The sequence below is a fragment of the Anoplophora glabripennis genome, unplaced genomic scaffold (genome assembly GCF_000390285.2).
Source record: "Anoplophora glabripennis isolate ALB-LARVAE unplaced genomic scaffold, Agla_2.0 scaffold36, whole genome shotgun sequence".
Classification (NCBI taxonomy): Eukaryota; Metazoa; Arthropoda; class Insecta; order Coleoptera; family Cerambycidae; genus Anoplophora; species Anoplophora glabripennis.
In genome coordinates this window covers 707,957-727,819 of record NW_019416310.1, presented here as the reverse complement: position 1 = coordinate 727,819, position 19,863 = coordinate 707,957, and the positions used below count along the sequence as shown (strand labels likewise).

At 32.9% G+C, this 19,863-nt stretch overlaps 1 protein-coding gene across 1 annotated transcript in view; it reads right to left on the bottom strand.

The window, feature by feature from the left end:
• LOC108915911 (four and a half LIM domains protein 2) overlaps positions 1-18,887 on the bottom strand; it is a 43,446-nt gene extending 24,559 nt beyond the window's left edge. Inside the window, exons 1-2 of the mRNA XM_023454033.1 lie at positions 18,682-18,887; positions 16,404-16,578 (exon numbers count right to left, since the gene is read on the bottom strand). Coding sequence (XP_023309801.1) covers positions 16,404-16,578; positions 18,682-18,852 — 346 coding nt within the window. The 5' untranslated portion in view covers positions 18,853-18,887. The remainder of the gene's footprint in view (positions 1-16,403; positions 16,579-18,681) is intronic.
• Positions 18,888-19,863: the final 976 nt, after the last annotated feature.

Below are 19,863 nucleotides of genomic sequence, written 5' to 3'. Positions count from 1 at the left end.
ACCGTCGATGTGGACAGCCGTTTTCAAAATGTATATAAATTAAAAAAATGGTTCACAGGATTCATTTATATTGCGAATTACACCATCAGATAAAATATACAGGATATTCAATTAATAATGGCAACTAGATAATCCTTAGGCTAAAATATGAAGATTTAACATAAAACACTAACAGTTACTGCAATACAGGGTATTTTATTTCAAACTTTTTAAATTATTTTTGCCCATTACTTCGATATTTAATGTCTTTATCATGTGTGGCAGAACGCTTAGGTACTTTAGAAAACATTATACTGTGGTAGAATATAGTTTCTTGCTATTACCTGGGGCAGAGGAACTGTAGGAACTGTAGGAGCACTGGTGGGAGAGCCATTATTTAATGTTTAAGCATTTTTTATGAAAATAATGTACTCTTCCCTCATAACGACAAAGCGATTCATTTTGGGGATTATTGACGTTAAATAGGGCTGCATAATATTATGATACCAATTTTTAATTTACTATTCATATTCGTATCGACCATTTTGGCAACTTCGCTTATAAAATTGTATTAGCTGCGTGAAATAAGATTTGCAGAGCAATACCGGGAATCCCAGCAAAATATAAATCATTATGACAAGTAATATTTGAAATATGCGGCTTCATCAATAACTTTTAAAATTTAAAAAACTTATTTCGCATTTTTGTTGGAATACCCCATATTGCCCTGTTATCGTGTTGATTCTCGTATTCTAAATTATTATATTATAATATCGAAAATCTAGTCGAAATATAACAGTAAAACTAATTTCACGCAACCAATATTTATTAAGTAAAGATTCCGAAATGGCCAATACGGATATGAACAATGGATTAAAAATCAGAATACCTACTGCCCCTATATTTAACTTCAATTATCCCGAAAAATATTTTCTCTATCGTTATGAAGTAAATGCATATTACTTTCGCAAAAAATGTTTAAAAGTACTAAAATTCCAGTGGCGTAGAATTTATGGGGGGAAAACTACCCCTATGTCTCTCCTGTACGCCTCTGGTAATGGTTCCTAAAGTACCTACACGTTCTGTCAAATGTTACGTAGTATCGAAATATTTAACAAAAATAATTTAAATATGTAATTTGAAATAAAATATCTTGTATCTCAGTAAGGAGTTACATTTTATTTGAGCGTTTTAGGCTAAATCTTCCTATTTTGGGCTAAAGATTTAAAATTCGCCCTGTACAGACATAAAATAGGTTTATGAAGTTAATACAACATAGTATGACTACTTTTTTTATCGTATCGTATCTATCGACGAATCGTAAGCTGAAATTGTTAATGTTTATTGAAATCATAAAATCAATTATTAATAATTTAGGTATCTCTACAGTTGCTGAACGCACAAAATGTTCGAAAATTAAATGCAGATATTTTGAATCAATAGAAAACAACCTGATTATTCGGGAGCGGACGAAATTCTTCATTTCCAGGACCAGCTTGAGGGATACACGATTAACTAAAAAATCTTTAACATTTTTAAAACAGCCAAGTTACTTTGTGAATAAATAATATGTGGACTTGTACAGGGTGATTCACTATATTTTGATGCCCCTTTAACTTTTTTGTTTTAAGAGTTATAAAAAAATGTGAAATACAAATGTTGCACGATTTTTTATGAAGTTTTCGAAAATAATTGTAGAAAAACAAATGAAGTGCAAACAAAATGGCCGCAAATGTTAACGTATTTGGATAGAACGTTCCCTGACGAGCATAATCATATAGGGTTTGTTGGGTCCATCTCCAATAATAAGCGAAATAATATTAAAAAACGAAAAGAAGGTTTTTTTTATTAAGAAAATAAGATATCTTGTAATTATTTTTAGACCTCTTTGAGGCATTTCTGCCTTTTTTACAATTACGTAAGGATTTGCAGATTTAGTTTTAATATATTTTGACATATCGGGCATTGACACGGTCCAAAATGCGTGCAGGTATTTTAAGATATGCCCGAAAGCGGTCTAACAAAATGTCTTATTTTCTTAATAAATCACAATGATGTCATTTTTTAATATCATCTCAATTATTGTTAGAGATGGAACCAACAAACTGTATATGACTATGCTCGACAGGAAACATTCTATCCGAATATGTAAAAATATACAGGGTGTTCCATTTAAATTAACAAAGTTAACATCTGCGGCCGTTTTCTTTGGACTTCATTTGTTTTTCTACTATCAATAACTTAAAATAAATAGTGCAACTTTCGTATTTCATATTTTTATTATAACTCTTAATACAAAAACGTTAATGGGGGGGGGTCAAAATATAGTGAATCACCCTGTACGTGTCCTAATGCGGCCTAATTATGAAATAGTAGGTTGTTCCATTATTATGCAGGGTGTAACTTTAAGTGGAGGTCAGTTTTTTAGGGGTAATAGTAAGTGTTCCCCTGAATACGGATCTGATATTCGTTTTTTAATCAGATAAATAATCGAATTATAATTAGTTTCTTAAAATGCACTTCAATTCTTGTATACGTCGCCACTGTAATATTCATGTATTTGTAACAAGATTGTTGGCAACATACAGTGCATGTGGAGGGAGATAGTGCGGGTCAACAGTGACGAAGCGAAGGGTGTCAGTTGTCGCTCCGCATTTCGAACTGTGAATTTGAATGTTTTTCTAATTAGCGACCATTATGCAGAGGAAAACGACGACGAGGGTGATATATTATGGGTCTGTAAGAACTGCGAAATTTGCTTTTTAATAAATAACCTTTCCAGTGCGCAGTTCCTAACTGCGCACGCGTTACGACTAAAGCGCGGCGTTATTTGAGGTTACACTAGCTTGTCCAGCAGCGGGGTACGAAAATTACTAAGAAGAAGATTAAATAAAATAAGTTTAGCGACGGAATTTGAAAAAATAAACTATTGATACGTGTTTATAAAAGTCGAAGGAAGACTGTATAAATATGACCCCCACTAGAAGTTACAAACTGTACAATATGAGATCAACAAACAATACCTGGCTCTGACCATCGCACAGTGGTCGGAATTCCGAAAAAGCTGGACATTTCAAAAGTCGTTAGTTTGCGCTAATACTTCAGAATATTCTAGAGAAGGAGTCACTGCGTATTTCTTTAAAATGATAGAGAGCTGGCCCATGTGTATAGACCACAGCAACTATCGGAAGTATGCTGTGACACATTAGCACATTTCACTTGCCACTGACCCCTCGAAAAGCGGCGAATTGAAAATACGTGCAAATTTTTTCTAGAGTATGAATCGTTGTGTGCAATAGAGAGGGTGTTCCTGGAGTTAAGTAGAATACATTTGCTCATTTAGAACCTCATTTTTCGAAAGTTGCATGTTTTTATTGTTTTAACAAAAACGTTTTGCAATTTCCATCGATTTCAAATCACATCGATCGTAAATTATCGAAATAGTTGTGATCGCAAGAGATCCTGCACTATTAAAAGTTGGAAAATGCGGACAGGAGTGTCAATTTCATATATCAAAAGAGAAAACCACCGGATTTTTCGGGATTCGGGTTTTGAGTCATTTTTTGTGCCTCCGTGTACGGCCGATTTACTATTGTAAGAGGCCAATAGCTAGTGTTTTAGTGTCACTTCGCGTTCCAAACGAGCTTTTCTAATTCAAATTGTTTTTTTTATGAACATGCACCTTATTCGTGTGGCATTTATCATATTTTTACAAGCTTTTATTTAACTTGCCTTGTTAGTATGGGTCAAATTTTGCAACTGAATTTTAAAACAGTTTCCCCAACATATTGAGCTGAAATTTTGCATACACGTTTAGTTTGGATGACAATGCATGATTAGCTAAGTGACGTCATTCTAAATCCAATATGGCGGACTCCCAAAGATGGCGGTCGTTCTTTTTTATGCACCCCCATGATATGGGTATCAAATGAAAGGGTTTGCTGAGAATTCGAAAATAAAATGAAGTCACTAAAAGCTTGCTTTAAAAAAAAAATTATACATGAACTTATTATCAATGATCTTTCAATTCATAATTTATCATTTTCGAGAGGATCAGGCACAAGTAAAATTACGTGAACGAAAAAATAAATTTTTCGATTTTTGAATGGAAAATTCCAAGAGAATTTAGATACGCAAATCATCATTTTAGATCAACCTTTTTTAAAAAGGTGCAAGATAGATGAAAATGAGAAAAGCTTTTCAACCGAAGCTATGGTATGATAATATTTTCATGCTCTGACGGTTATGTGACATGTGATGACGATTCGAATGACTCATGTGTATTAGAATTAGCTAAATAATTAGAATGAGCTTTATAACAAGAATAAGCTTCAATAGTATTTAGAAATTATTTCGTTCGAAATGACGAATTCATTTCAAATACATGCCTTATATCGCAGATATTTACCTTTCGTACTTTATTAATAATAATTAATTACCTCGAAGACCTCAAACTCCGACCTTACATACGTTTTACGCGACCTCAATACCAGAGGCACTCGAAATTTCAATTAGATTCAATAAATTAACGTGATATATCGGCCATTTTGTATCAGCCATCTTGAATTTGATATTTTTCACTGCAAATTCGGCTTTAACGAACTGAAAAACATAAAGTCCCAACTTTTTGGACTTTTGTCCAGCTTTTTCGGATTTCCGACCTCTGTGCAACGGTGAAAACGAGAACTATTTTAAACATCGAGATTCAGGGGCTGGGGATTCCCAGAATAGAAAAACGAAACCGCGACATCCCAGAGGCCGCCAGGCCGAAGTTTACCAAAATATTTACCACTACTTTCCATCTGTTTACAAACCGACGTTGGATGTTACGCGTCGCATTATATTTATAAGTCCCGACCATATGTTTCCTTCTGAGCGCGGAGGGACATTACTTACCAGGCAACAATTTAATTGATAAAAGAGGAAGGTAAGGCCGACGCATTACCTTACTAAAATGGAGGTAACCGATGGACGCGTTACGTACAGACCTGAAGACAATTCGCCTTGTAGGGCAACTAGTCGTGGCACACATTTGATTCATCGGTGAAGTGTAGCTGCTACGTTCTAATGCCCAGTGACAAATGTTAAATATGTAGGTATGCTGTAAACCGGGGTCGTTTTAGGACATTGTTAACATTCCACCGAGGCATTATTGCCAACCACGCGTCCAATAAGGGGGTTAATTATATAATTTTATAACATTATTTCCAGCGAGACGTCACAGACGTCTCAGTTCGGAGCTACCATCTGCGGATTCGTTTGTTGAAGACAAAGAAAGAAGAAAGTAGAAAGAACAACCTTTGAGATTTCTGCACAAAATTATACAGGCTGATTTAAAAATCAGTACAAAAAATTTAGGGGCGTATTTTTTAGGTCAAAATAAGACTTTTTTGCCTATAAACGTGGGACCACAAATGCTTAGTTTTCGATATAAAGGGTGTTAATTTTTTTTATTTTTTTCGATTTTTTAAGAATAATTTCCAAACATATTTGAATTTTTGCAAACTTGTGGTACGGGTTTTTTTTAGGACGGTAAATTTAAATATGTCATTGCTTTTGACGCCACTTGTAGAGGGCGCCACCTGAAAGGGTTCGCTTGAATGAAATTGGCCCTAACTTTTTTGCTACCCTGTTCATTAACGTTTCGTATTAGTGCGTTTATTCCTCTATCAATTTTAAACAAAAAAGGTATACTTGGTCGAAATCTCTCAGACCAACTGTTTCCGAGATATTGGCAGATGAAAAGTTAAATGCACATCATATTTTCAAATTTTATAACTATTTACGGTGAAAAATTTATTTTCACCATCAGTAATGCAATGATCTTGAATTTTAGCTCTTTACATTTTCCGATACAACGAACCGTTTTCGAGAAAATCACTGCTGACTAAACGATAGTATTGTCATTAACAAAATACATAGAGAAAAAGTGTGCCCTTATAGGCGCGTCAAAAGTAATGACATTTAAATTTAGCATCCTAAAAAACACCCATACACTAAGTTTTATGCCAACATACAAATCTGTTTGGAAATTATTCCTAAAAAATCGACAAAAATAAAAAACTTTAACTCCCTGTATGTCGAAAAACTAAGCATTTGTTGACCCACGTTTATAAGAAAAAAAGTCTTATTTTGACCTCGAAAATACGCCCCTAAATTCTTTGTACTGAATTTTGAATCAGCATTGTACCTTTAATAAATATTTCTCCATTTTTATCGCTGTGTTGGACTTGAAAATATTATACAGGGTGATTTAAATAAAGGGACACAAATGCTACCAAATAATCATGAGGTCAAAATATGTTAATTTTATCAATATACCTAATATTTCAAAATGTTTGACGCATATTAATGAAACATGGCTATATTTCTAAATAAATTTAAAAAAATTTAATGTTTTTGCACAGTTATATTAGCCAGTAGCGGAGGTACTGAGACGCCAACACTAAAAGACCAAAAGTTTCGACACCACTGTATTTTGAAAATTCTTCCATTTTGTTGTCAAATTTAGTAGTAATTTTCCAGTTATTATTTTCTTAAATTAAAATATGCTTTGTACGGAGCCTTCATAAATGATTACAAGCCACGTGACCAGGAATTTTATTTGGAACAGTAATATTATTTCCTTCATGTTGGCCATTAAATATCGGTAAAATTATAAGTTATTAAAACGATAAGATTAACAGTACATTTAAACACAACAGTCTGTTTTAACGGCTGTGATTGATGTAATTTTTCACGATCACATTATCTCGAGGGTAGACGTAAGGGTTTGTCATTAATCACTGTAAATCAGTCGTTAATTTGGATGACGCTAAGATTTAGGGATTTTTAGTTACCAATACCAATCGTGCAATGTTGGTTGCCTAAGCTTGGTGGTCACATGGCTCTGTACATAACTAAATAAACAGAAAATGCCTCTAAAATTGTTCAATTCACAAAAAAAATAAGAGATTTTTTTATACATGCAATTTTAAACGCAATATATTAAAATACATTGGCGTACAAATTGTAAAATTTCTAAGGAATAGCACCCTACTGAATTTTCGGGGTTTTAATTTAATATCTTCTTTAAACTAGCATTTGTAATAAAAAATTCCTTTAATTATTTTCTGTGAAACGAACAGGCTCAGTTTTTTTTCGATTTATATTATATTTACGGTAAGTTTATTATGGCCTGAAAAAATAACTTCAAAATGATTCGTTTCTCGAATAAAATGGAAGAAATATATTTTTTGAAATACAACTGACAGTCAAATGAACTTATCCAATTTCCAAAATAATCAGTGGCGTCGAAATCCTCACATTCTTAATGACGGTGTCTCCCACAATCGCCGCTACTGGCTCTTGTAACTGTTATAAAATTTGTCATCCAATAAATTCAGCATCCCAAATTTCATTAATCTACGTCAAACATCTTTAAAAGCTTCAACACCCTGTAACTTGTACATCAAAAAACTTTGGACTAAGAAATATTCGGTCTGATCATCATATTTAGGTTTCACGATATTGGTAATATTTGTGCACCTTCATCTAAATACACCCTGTACATATATTTTTTTTGCAAATCAAAAACCCTTTATTTTCTATTTCTTCCCATTTATTTTATAACGCGAAAGATATTTTCGTGACTTTTCCGCCAAAATTTGTTTTATCCCAAAATAGACACAAAATAACATTGTCAATAAAAAATTAAGAGAAAAGTTAGCATCTTCTGCTAATCGATATTTTAGGAAGGAGTTTATCAATCCAAAATACTTGTTTTTGACGTGCTTTGATTTTCGGGCGAAGTTAAATGTTGGAAGACATTTCGCTTCAAATGATTTTCATTTAACAAAAAATCCATAAAGTTAAGGTTTTAGAAGATTTTACTGTGCAGTTAATTTTCAATTAACCGATACGGATAATTTTTAATTACTACAATTAACTGAGACGGCTATAAAGCTCTAATAACACAATTCTTATTTAACGACTATTCTAAGAAACAAACGCGAGGGTAATTACCTATATGTACACTGAAAGGTTGTTTTACTCATTTTATACTATACATTTAAAATAATATAACCTGCTTTATTTTTATTTATTTATTTATTTTTCATCATAGGTGACAGTAACTTCAAAATTGAAGCACATACTTTGAAGTGCCAACAAAACGACGCCAATTTATATTTAACCTGAAAATATTTATTTACTACTTTATTTTTAACTGCTCTTGGATTATTTCTCACTAAAATATTTACGACTCGTGGAATTTCACCAATTTATATACCCTAATACATACGCCCTTAAATTTACAATTGCAGAAAACGTCCAAAAATTATAGTACGAGAAGTACGTCAGGGTCTAAATGATTAGTCCGCCAAAAAAACATTTTGAGTAATGAGCATATAATTAGCAAAAATTGGCATGAGGTTTATTTAACTTATTAACTTTTGTCCACGTGTACGATTTACTCGTTTTCGGCGGTAATGATAAGTTACAATTTCATTAATTAAATTACTGAAAAAAAATATTCCTTCAGATTACATATTTGTAATAAATTTATTGCAATTCAATGGAATAAAATGCCTTAGACTACATATACAGGGTGATTCACAAATGGTGACCAAAAATGAAACCTCGTATTCTTTGGTGGATTTTAAGGGGAGTCTTTCCTATGAAGTTTTTATCCAGGAAACTTCGTTAAAAAGATACAGGGTGTTAAATTTAAAAAAATATTGTTTGACATTCTGAGCAGTTAGAAGAAAGAATAAATAATGCTTTTGCTCAGATTCAAGTAACAATTACATTTTCGTTATTAAAAAGATGTCCGGCTTGTGTTCGTGGAAATGGAGGTATTTTTGAGCATTTACTCAAATAAAATCATTAAAATGATGACTAATATTGTTAATTTCTTTATGCGAATAAATAACCGAATGATTAGTGCTTGTCATGTCGTTGTAAAAGTGTTTTCAGTTGGTTTTTTAAGTTTTACTCGAAATCAGGCGTTTTTCGAAAAACATAAGAGAGTAGTAATTTGTAGAAAATTGAAAGACGAATCCGAAAATATCATGGTTGTTACCGTAAAGCAGTGGCGTACTATCTTATTTAGAAAAATATGACACCGATACCCTGTATCTCCGCCACTATTCTGTTTTAGAAATTGTAATCAAATATTTTTTAACCAGAAGGGATTGTTTTTCTTAAATAAAGAAAAAATATAGAAGTCACTAAGAACACCTAAGAGTATTTTGTTTTTTACCAAAAGTGGCCGACTGGTGTGCTAATAAAACTGAACTTCATCCTTTTTATTTTTTATGTTTTTGACCGTTTATATATTCGAAAGTCGATGTATACTGAAATATAATCCTTTATATCTCTTTAGTCCTGTCTGTTTCACAGAACTGTATTCAAAGAGTTTCTTTAGCCCGCTGATATTTGAATTTTACTCGAACATTTGTCAATTTTTTAACAGGGAAACTTGTATTAAGGTAATTTAATTAAAAGCAAATTTATTTCCACTTGCAGAAGCTACTCTTGAAGCATGGCCCATTCGGTTCCGGACACCATGTATATATTTTTTGACTTATAACCTTGTGTAGGGCATAAAATTGAAATGACACGACACGAACATCAGATTCAATAAAATACGGGAGGTAAATAATATTTCTTCAAACATTATTAAAAGATGAAAATAGAACCACTTTAAAATGACGAATAACGTCTTCTAAAGTAAGTATATAAAATAAAACCTAATCACGATCGAAACCGGGCTCCCACAAAAGGAAAGAAAACAACTCTGAAACATTCGCTAGCGTTCCAATAGGATATGGCGGTGACGCAACCCGACGCCAAAAAAGTTGTATATATAAGAATCCTATAATTTACGTAATCACCAAAGCGCATAGAGGTCTATCTCTGAAGTGCCGTGTTATTTATAAGGATGACTAAGGCCGTTTATTTTGGTTTGGAGTCGGTGTGTTGGGTTCTGCACTTCATTTTTCGGCGGGCGACTGTTTATGAACACGTAGTAGTTTTTTTTTGGTGGTAGTACGATGGAACCTCAGCGTGATGTTAATTGTTAATAGTTGTTCTTGTCGATGGAATATAATCAGACGTTCTGTTGAATTGACGATTATTACAATACGAAAATAGAAAAAAAATTAGAAAACAATTTTCTTTATTTCTGAGTATTTTAGTAGCTTGGGAAATAAATTCATGCTTAAAAACGGTCCTTTCAAGTTTGCAGAAGATAACATTGCAAATATATTAATAATAAATAGGAATATTTAATAAATTTTAAGTACACAATGGAGACAAACCCATGATGAGATCAATAATGAGGCAATAGATATTTAATAAATGTTTCTCCCCTTATTAAAAATATTTTTTTCGAAATTCCATATTTCCTTGACATTTCGAACATCCTAATTTTAGATTTAGTACAAGTATGTGTCCATCTAAATATAACTACAACTACACTGTTGTATGCTGTACATTTCTAAGGATTGTAACTCAAGAGAGACGGAGAATATATATTTTTAAAGGTGTGTTCTATTTTAAATACTAGGGTTGTACCAGATGTACCTAGCTTTTCGATATTATAAATAAAAGTATTTTATGTTGACATTGACGAATTCGAACATGATTATTAACAAACAACTAAAGATTAAGTACATACTACAAATAAATCAAGAAATAATTTGAAGAAGAAAAGTTGTATGAATCTATGTCGTAGACTTAATTTTCGGAATACGGCGTTTTAAAGTTTAGAAAAAAGTATAACTTTAGCTAATATTTCTTAGGTGGAAATACTGGAGGACATAGTCTCTAGAAACCTCAGTATATGGACACTATAGAGTATTATGGTATGTACTTCAATTAGTGCATTTGTTTCCTAGTTGTATTTCAAAGAAAGAAAATGGTATTTTCAATTTTATTTCGAAAACACCATTTTTTTTAGATCTCAAAATAAGCTCATCACTTTTGAATATATCTATAAAAATGTTTTATTATAAATACGATTTTAAATGCTATCAAAAGTAAAAAAAATATTCGTGTATAAACTTTAATTATTTTAAAGAGCAACAATCCTTTTAAAGAATCCCGCAGAAACCTTATGGAAACTGGTTTTCGGCTATTTTTTTTTTGTAATTTTGCTATGTCATAGTTCTGAACGAGTGGATCAAAAATTTCAATGGGCACAAAATCTACGGACCTACGGCCCCTGAAAGTTGAATTTTTACCCCTTGCGCTGCATAGTAAGAATACAGCCAAGGATTCTTTTTTCAAAAATACACATACATGTATAATAAAATTCAACTTTCAGGGGCCGTAAATCCAACTTTCAGGGGCTGTAAATCCAACTTTCAGGGGCGGTAAAATTTAACTCTCAGGGGCCGTATATATATAATAAAATTTAACTTTCAGGGGTCATAGGTCGAAAACAAAGGACTTTCAGACTTTGTACTCATTGAGACTTGATCCACGCGTTCAGAGTGGATACAAAATTTCAATGGGCACAAAGTTTACGGACCTACGGCCCCTGAAAGTTGAATTATTACCCCTTGCGCTACACGGTAAGAATACAGCCAATGATTCTTTTTTCAAAAATACACATTTACATATATAATAAAATTCAACTTTCAGGGGCCGCAAATTCAACTTTCAGGGGCAGTAAATTCAACTTTCAGGGACCGTAATCTTTCAGGGGCGATAAAATTTAACTTTCAGGGGCTATAGCTCGAGAACAAAGGATGTTCAGACTTTGTGCTCATTGAGACTGAGACCTCGCGTTCAGAACATAGTACTCTCAAAAAAATTTGCCGAAAGTCAGTTTCCATAAAGTTGCGGGAGATCCTTTTAAATTTTCAACTGTAAAATTTTAAATTTTTAGTAATGTATTTAAATTCGTAATTTTAACAGATATAGGTATTTTCTTTGAAACCAACACTTTTACAGTTATTATCGAGATGTTCTCCACTTTATGGTTAAGCTATTTTAGATTTTTAAAAATAATTAAAAAGTGACTCCTTTTCGAAATAAAATGCAAGAGACGAACTTCGAATTTTCTAGCATCAAAATGTTTTCTGGGTTTCTCAGTGACAGGCAGCATCTTCTAGTAGTTGCACTACATCAGGCTAGATTAAACTTCGAGATATCTTCGTAAATATTATATATTTTTAAAAATTTAACATCGTGTATCTCGCAAACTAAGCTATTTATAAAATAGGTAATGTAATTTGGGACAAATTTTGCAAAATATGTTAATTCCCCCTTAAAATATTTATATTCAATTGGTTCTGACAGTGTTTTGATGTATGCATGCAGTTAACTGCAACACAAATATGAGATGATCTAATGGCATTGCAATTCAATTTGTTTTCGATATATTTATCAACGATTGTTTCGTCTAAGTATTCAAATACGGTCAAGACGACCTCTATAACTACACGCTGCACTAACGTTTATAAACAAATAAGCCATTAAAAATGTTATTCATAGATATTTAATTGTCTATTTTATATGCAAATAATTAAATATTGATTATTTACTATTTCATTAATCTTGACGAAATATGTGAGTAAACACCATTATATTCTAGGACGGTCTCTCGCAACTGCTTTTTAATACTTGATACCATTGACACAAATAAAAAATAATAAAAATGTACGACCGAACCATCACATGCATGGCTTATCTGTTATCAGTTTAACAGCCGCAGGCTGCTAATTTTTAAGTTAGCACATGCAATTAACGAGTATTGCACATCAAAGGTCGGTATTTTTTCACGTACGGCAGTCATCTGTTAGCAAAACAAGCCAGTCAAAATGCGGGACACTGCTATGTACAGGGTTTCGAATAGAAACTGTTTTGAGAAAAATTTTAAATCGAAAGATCAGAAAAATTTGATGGAATTTTTTAATTGGACAATCGAAAGATGAGTAAAATTTCTTCGAGCTTCTGAACATGTCACATACGAAAAATATATTAAATTTTACTAATTTTATTACGGCTAATTTCGATACATCACTTGTATAAAAAGCGAAATCATCCACATTTGTTTATTCAATTTATAGCGTCATATAACTTAAAATAAGCACAAGGTCTCTAACGGGGTATCATTGATTTCTTTTCCATATATTTATTTTGGTGTAGAAAAAGAGAACCTGAAAGGTATTATCAATCGAAAGATAAGTAACATTTTAAATTAATTAAAATTCAGATTAATGTATCGAGGGATTATATGTCATTGGCATAAATAAAAATGTATAGCTAAACCACTACATGCATCGGCTTATTAATTTATCCGACAACAAGCTGTCATATATTAGAGAAAGTTATCGAAAGATCAGCAAAATTTTATGAATTTCTGAAAAAGCCAATCGAAAGATTAGTAAAATTTTGTCCAATTTCTGAAATAACCAAACGAAGATAATTAAAATCTTATCGAGCTTTTGAACCTATCAAAATTGATGCACCATGTATGGTAACACCAATATCTATTCAATGACTACATAAAACCACGAGCTTAAACTATCCACTTTTTTTAATTCGACTAAAAATGAAGGAAGCACATGATCTCTAATAGAATTAGAAAATGTTTGAATCGAAAGAGTAGTAAAATTTTGTAGGACGTTTGAGTCTATCAAAAATGGAAAATCAATTAAATTCGGGTCAAAGCAGTGTATTTCATTCCCGCTTATTGGGACACCCTGTACTGTACGGTCAATATCTACTCAACGGCTATATAAAAAGCGACCATCCACACCTTTTTATATTCAACTTAAAACGCAGTAATGGTCATAAAAGTTAAAAAGAACACTTTTTCGACCTCGGTAAGTCGGATAGAATCTTAAATTACGTCGGCTTTATAATAATATCGCCACCAGTCACTTGCTAATAGGAAAAAATATGTATGAGAAAAATTATGTTAATGACTAATGAAAGTATAATTTATTAATATATTGTAAGCATTAGATTTACATCATCTTTATTTTGGATAACGCTTTGAACAGCACAGGAAAACACGTTTTAACCTTTAACAGATGGCTGTGGGTGTCTCCAGTGATTGTATTGGCGTTTTTTTTTACTGTAAGGTTGCAAGCTGTAATAAGTTAACAAAAAAAACCTCGTATGAATCGAAGGAAAACTAAAAGATATTTTTGAATATGAATGATGCTTATTCATTTTCTGCCCATCTCACTATCAACCACTTTCTGAATGAAAACACTAGTAAATATTAAAATTACAGAAATGTGATCAGAAAAAAAACGTTTTTAAATACAGGGTGGTCCTTAGGTAATGGGCCAAAATTCATGGGTAGATTCCCCAAGTAAAATTTTGGCGATTTAGCTGAACTTACCTTAGTCCAAAAGTTTATAGTTAAAGAGATACAGGGTGTTAAATGTAAAATATTGTTTAATTTTTTTTTAATTTATTCCTTAACAAATGCAAATATCCTCACAAAATTTTGGGGATTGGAGTTCTTTGAGTAGAGGAATTGTAATCTGTTCACATTTTGGTTAAAGTTCATAGAGAGCGCTAGCTGCAGTAGATTGAATGTGTTAAAAAAGACATAACTTTTTTGTACTGTAAGGGTATCTCATCTTTGGTAACAAATTCTTATTTTTCAACTTTTTTTACACAAAAATGGTATATTTTATTAAAGTAGCTATCTCGCACCGTTTTCGAGATATTTGGCTTTGAAACTTCCAATGCTGTTGCATTAAATTACAATTAAGTACCTACAGGTATTATTAATTTACCGGTAAAGTTTCTTAAGTAGGATTTGGACGAAAATCAAATAATTGACGTCTTCCACTTGTCTTATTGTTGTCATTTGTATGCTAATTTCTATTAAGTATTATTCGTATCTAATTAAAAAACATCTTACCTTACAAATTATTGTATACTCGTATACATAAATGTGAGATAGAATGCCGAGATTTTCGTTTTTGGAGTTACATGAAATCAATTGTTTATTGAGAAACTAGAAATACTTGAGAAGAACTTTAGTGTAGCAGGTTTTATATACTGCAAAGTCATTTCGCATTAAGGATATATAGTTTAAAATAAGACAATCTTTTAATAAACGTGTTGATAAATGTATTGAAGTTAGAGGTGGACATTTTGAGCAATTATTGTCAAAAAGGCATATTTTTTACTTATGTTTACTATTTTACTGTTCATTACAATTTTAAATTCTAAATAAACCCTTGTTTTTGACATTTCTAAATTATTTTAATTATTTCAACTATTAGCATTGGAAGTTTCAAAGCCAAATGTCTCGGAAACGGTGCGACACAGCTACTTTCATAAAGTACCTTTTTTGTGTAAAAAAAGTTGGAAAATAAGAATTTGATACCAAAGATGAAATACCTTCTTAAAGTACAAAAAAGTTATGTCGTTTCCAACACCTTCAATCTACGGCAGCTGGCGCCCTCTATGAACTATAACCAAAATGTGAACAAATTTCAATTCCTCTATCCAAAGAACCCCAAACCCCAAAATTTTGTGTAGATATTATTTGCATTTATTAAGAAATAAATGGAAATATACTAAAATAATATTTTACATTTAACACCCTGCATCTATTTAACTATCAACTTTTGGACTAAGGTAAGTTCGGCTAAATCGCAATATTTTTGTTTCGGGAATCTACCCATGAATTTTGGACCATTACCTCGGGACCACCCTGTATAGTGCAGTATAAAAAGAGAAAACAATAACTAGGATTAGTTTTATTTTATCAATGCCAGTTTTTGTCTCATTCACAAACTTCTCTTGTGCAAAAACATAAAATTGAAATCACCTGCACAATAAACAATAATTATATTTACTGTCTCGTCTCATTTTTATATGCCAAACCACATTGTAGTCTACACGTGAATACCATTTAAGAAAGCTCAATCGAAATATTTAATTAATAGCGCTGTTCACAATGCTTCCGAATGTTATGACAGCACTAATAGTATGATTATTCGCACAGAATAACATTATGTCACATGATAATTACAGAACATATTACCGAAATTTCCAGCGTAAAGTTCAAGGACAATGTTAATTAGTGAATCTTGCACGAGTGAACAATTACTGCTAGTTCGTCTTAAGTAGATTTTATAGTTAAATATACTCGTGGGTCATTAACAGTTTTTTCTGTTTGTTCTATTTTGTTCTTTAGTTTTGTACAAATATTTATATACATTTTAGATTTTACAATTTTTGATTATTGCTTTCTGTTATTACATTTATTTTTATAATTATGTAGTTTTACGTTTTTTAAAGACATTAATTGAATATTTAAAAAAATACATTAAACGTATTTCTGCAATTTAAAGATTGAATTGATGCTTTTAAAAAAATCTCATCTAGTTAACAGTGTATGTTTATATTTTCTTTACTATTATTTATTAATTTAACGCCATGAAAACGTCATCACTCACCAGCTCTGAAGATTTCATGGCACCCATCGCACCTGGAGGCGAACTGTTGGTCATAACAGCTCCCGCAGTAGATCCTATCACCCTTGGACCCGAACTGTTTGTCTACAAGGGATTCCCCGCAAGTGGTGCAGAGGAAGCAGGCCTCGTGCCAATGCTTGTCCTTGTACGACAAGTCCTGGAACAGACGGTTAAAGTGTACCACGAGGAAGTATTTTAGGGCCGCTACAGTTGTGCGTTTGTACTAATTACAACGTTTCACCGAGATAGATGTTATTAATTCACAGGTCAACAAGGGTCAAAAAGCAGACACACTAATATGCATTCCTGAAGGATTTTAGTGCGCTGAATCCGAATCTGGCAGCAGGATTATTCTATCACGTCAGGTTTTTGAGATATCCTAACCTAAAAGTGCAAAAAACACTGTTTTTCGTCATGAGATTATGTAGTAATGCCATCTATTCTTTTTCAAAAAAAAAATACATATAATTTAAAAGTACAAGGCTCCCTCTTTCGAATGCCGTTGAGTTTGCTCAAATATATATTTTTTTTCGTTGAGGTATCACATGTTAAAATTTCTTTATTTCAGTTCAGAAACTTCATACTCAGAAACCTTCAATACATACGATCTCAAACTCATAAACTCCAAATCCACAGACGCACAAATTCCAAATCCACAATCTCTAAACCCACAAACCCCAATCCCACAAAACCCGAACCTACAAACTCCAAGCTTACAAACCCCAAGCCCACCAACTCCAAACCCACAAACCGTATGGGTATGAAGTTTCTGAATTTCTACATGTAATATCTCAATGAAAAAAAAAAAGATATTTGAGCAAACTCAACGGCATTCGAAGGAGGGAGCCTTGTACTTTTAGATTCAATGTATTAGTTTTTTTGAAAAAGAATAGATGGCATTACTACATAACCTCAAATATGACGAAAAACAGTGTTTTTTGCACTTTTAGGGTAGGATATCTCAAAAACCTGACGTGATAGAGCAATTCTGCTGCCAGATTCGGATTCAGCGCACCTAAATCCTTCGGAAATATATATTCGTTTCTGCTTCCAAAAAAAGTTAAATTTTGTTGGTCTGTGATTATTAATGTAATATTAACTCGTACAAAAAATTGCAGTTTTTCAAGGACAGCGAGTAAAATAAGTTGTATTTATAGCATCCAGAGGTGAGTCGGTGCGCTAGTATAAAAAATAAAAAAAATAAATAGTACGGTGTGTAAATTATTTGACATTTATGATACCTATGTTGACAATTTGATTACAATAATAAAAAACATTTTTTCATGAATTACAAGCTAAACAAAATGCGCGTGTCGTCCATTCACAAAAGATTTTTTACTATCTCGTTTTTTGAATGAGTGTGGAATGTGCCTTGAGCTGCTATTTTTGGAAAAAAAAGATTACATAAAAATAGTGTTCTAATTTTCATGAAGCTCCAGTAAAAATAAATCAACTGTCGCCTTTTAATTTAACATAGTTGAACACTGTCTTCGATTACAATAAGGCTTGATGTGTCTTTCTCTTGTAGTAAGAGAGATATGGCCAAAATGTCATACTGGCACAAAGCATTGCTTTGAACCTACTGACAGAGAGCACCATACTAATACTACTAATGTGTAGATATTATGAAAGCACGACGACCTAGTGTCGCTCGCGAAATAAACTTTTACCTAATGATATTGTGTGAATCAACTACTCTGCGGACTGCAGATCCCGCCCAGAATTGAATTACAACCGCAATGTCTAGTAAACAGATATGATCATCTATCAGTAATATTCCCAGACATAGACCGTAGATCATAGGTGAGACGACGACGAACGATTTAGCCTTTTAGAAGTCTATCTACCGACATGGTTTGAGTTTGGATGAGACATAATCTACATTAAAGATACGATATATCCTTTATAGGTTGTATCTCGCCCACACTCAAAGCAGTTCGGTAGATACACATCCCAATAGCAACATCACTCGTCGGTGGTCATATCCGGTTTGAAATCTGTCTGGTGGCTCTACTGACAATTGATCTTGGCTATTTATTAGTTACTGCGGATGTAAGACGATACTGGATGGGGCCTGTATCCTGCAGAGTAGTGATTTGCTACTATAATGAGTAAGAAAGAAATGGACAGCGCAAATGCGTACCTCGGCTAGCCAGCCCTGTATAAATTAAAAATCGTAAGCATTACATTATACGAGGTATGTGATGCTGATTACTTGGAAAAAGGTTTATTAAAACAAATGTAACAGCTGTCTACGTACCTTGGAGTCGATGCCGATGGTCCTGCTGCACTTCTCGCAGGCATTGGCGAAGACTGATTCGTAACAGGAGACGCAGTAGGGATGGTCGTCGCGGAGGACGTAACGTTGTCCTGTGAGGCTTTCGTCGCATTGCCAACAGCAGAAGTGTTGACCGTGCCAGTCCTTGTTCATGGCTTTGGTGTACTCCCCACTGAAAATCAACTAGAAAAAAAAAACGATATATGCAATTATTAATCGGCATGGCCTTGGAAATGAGGAATATTTAAGGTAACGTAGGTACGTCTTCCGGCAAGTTTTAAAGANGATGCCGATGGTCCTGCTGCACTTCTCGCAGGCATTGGCGAAGACTGATTCGTAACAGGAGACGCAGTAGGGATGGTCGTCGCGGAGGACGTAACGTTGTCCTGTGAGGCTTTCGTCGCATTGCCAACAGCAGAAGTGTTGACCGTGCCAGTCCTTGTTCATGGCTTTGGTGTACTCCCCACTGAAAATCAACTAGAAAAAAAAAACGATATATGCAATTATTAATCGGCATGGCCTTGGAAATGAGGAATATTTAAGATAACGTAGGTACGTCTTCCGGAAAGTTTTAAAGAGGTTTTTCATTTCTTTTGTAATATACGTCTTCTGGCAATTTTTATTTAGACGTTTTTCATTGCTTTTCTTAACTTTTTTCCGACAAGAATTTGCTCATAATGGTACCTAGAGAAGTTATTTCAGCTAACATGGTTATAGTTTTTCAATTGAAGAACCAACAGATTGATAGTATGTATCAGGTTCGGTCGCTGACGCAGCAACTCCGCATTGAAATATTTGAAAAACTTGTTCCCATATTTATTTAGCCGTTTACCAGACGTTTTTTTGCATTTTCAACTGATTTCGGAAAGACTATACAATACTTAAACAACACTAAAATTGCACTATTACAAACGAAACAATGTGGCTTTAAAAATATTTTCTATAGAAAAAGGTCTTATTTTTCATCAATTCTGCGTCTGAAATTAAATTTGTGGTTATGATTGTGGTGGGTCTATACACTTGTAGATGGTTCTTCATATGTTTAAGGTTTGTAGAAACAATATTTATGCACCAGAGTAGTATTAAAGTAATAAAACTTTAGAAGAATATAGGAAATATTCTTCTATACACCCAAATATGTTCGAAATAATTAAAATCCGTTTG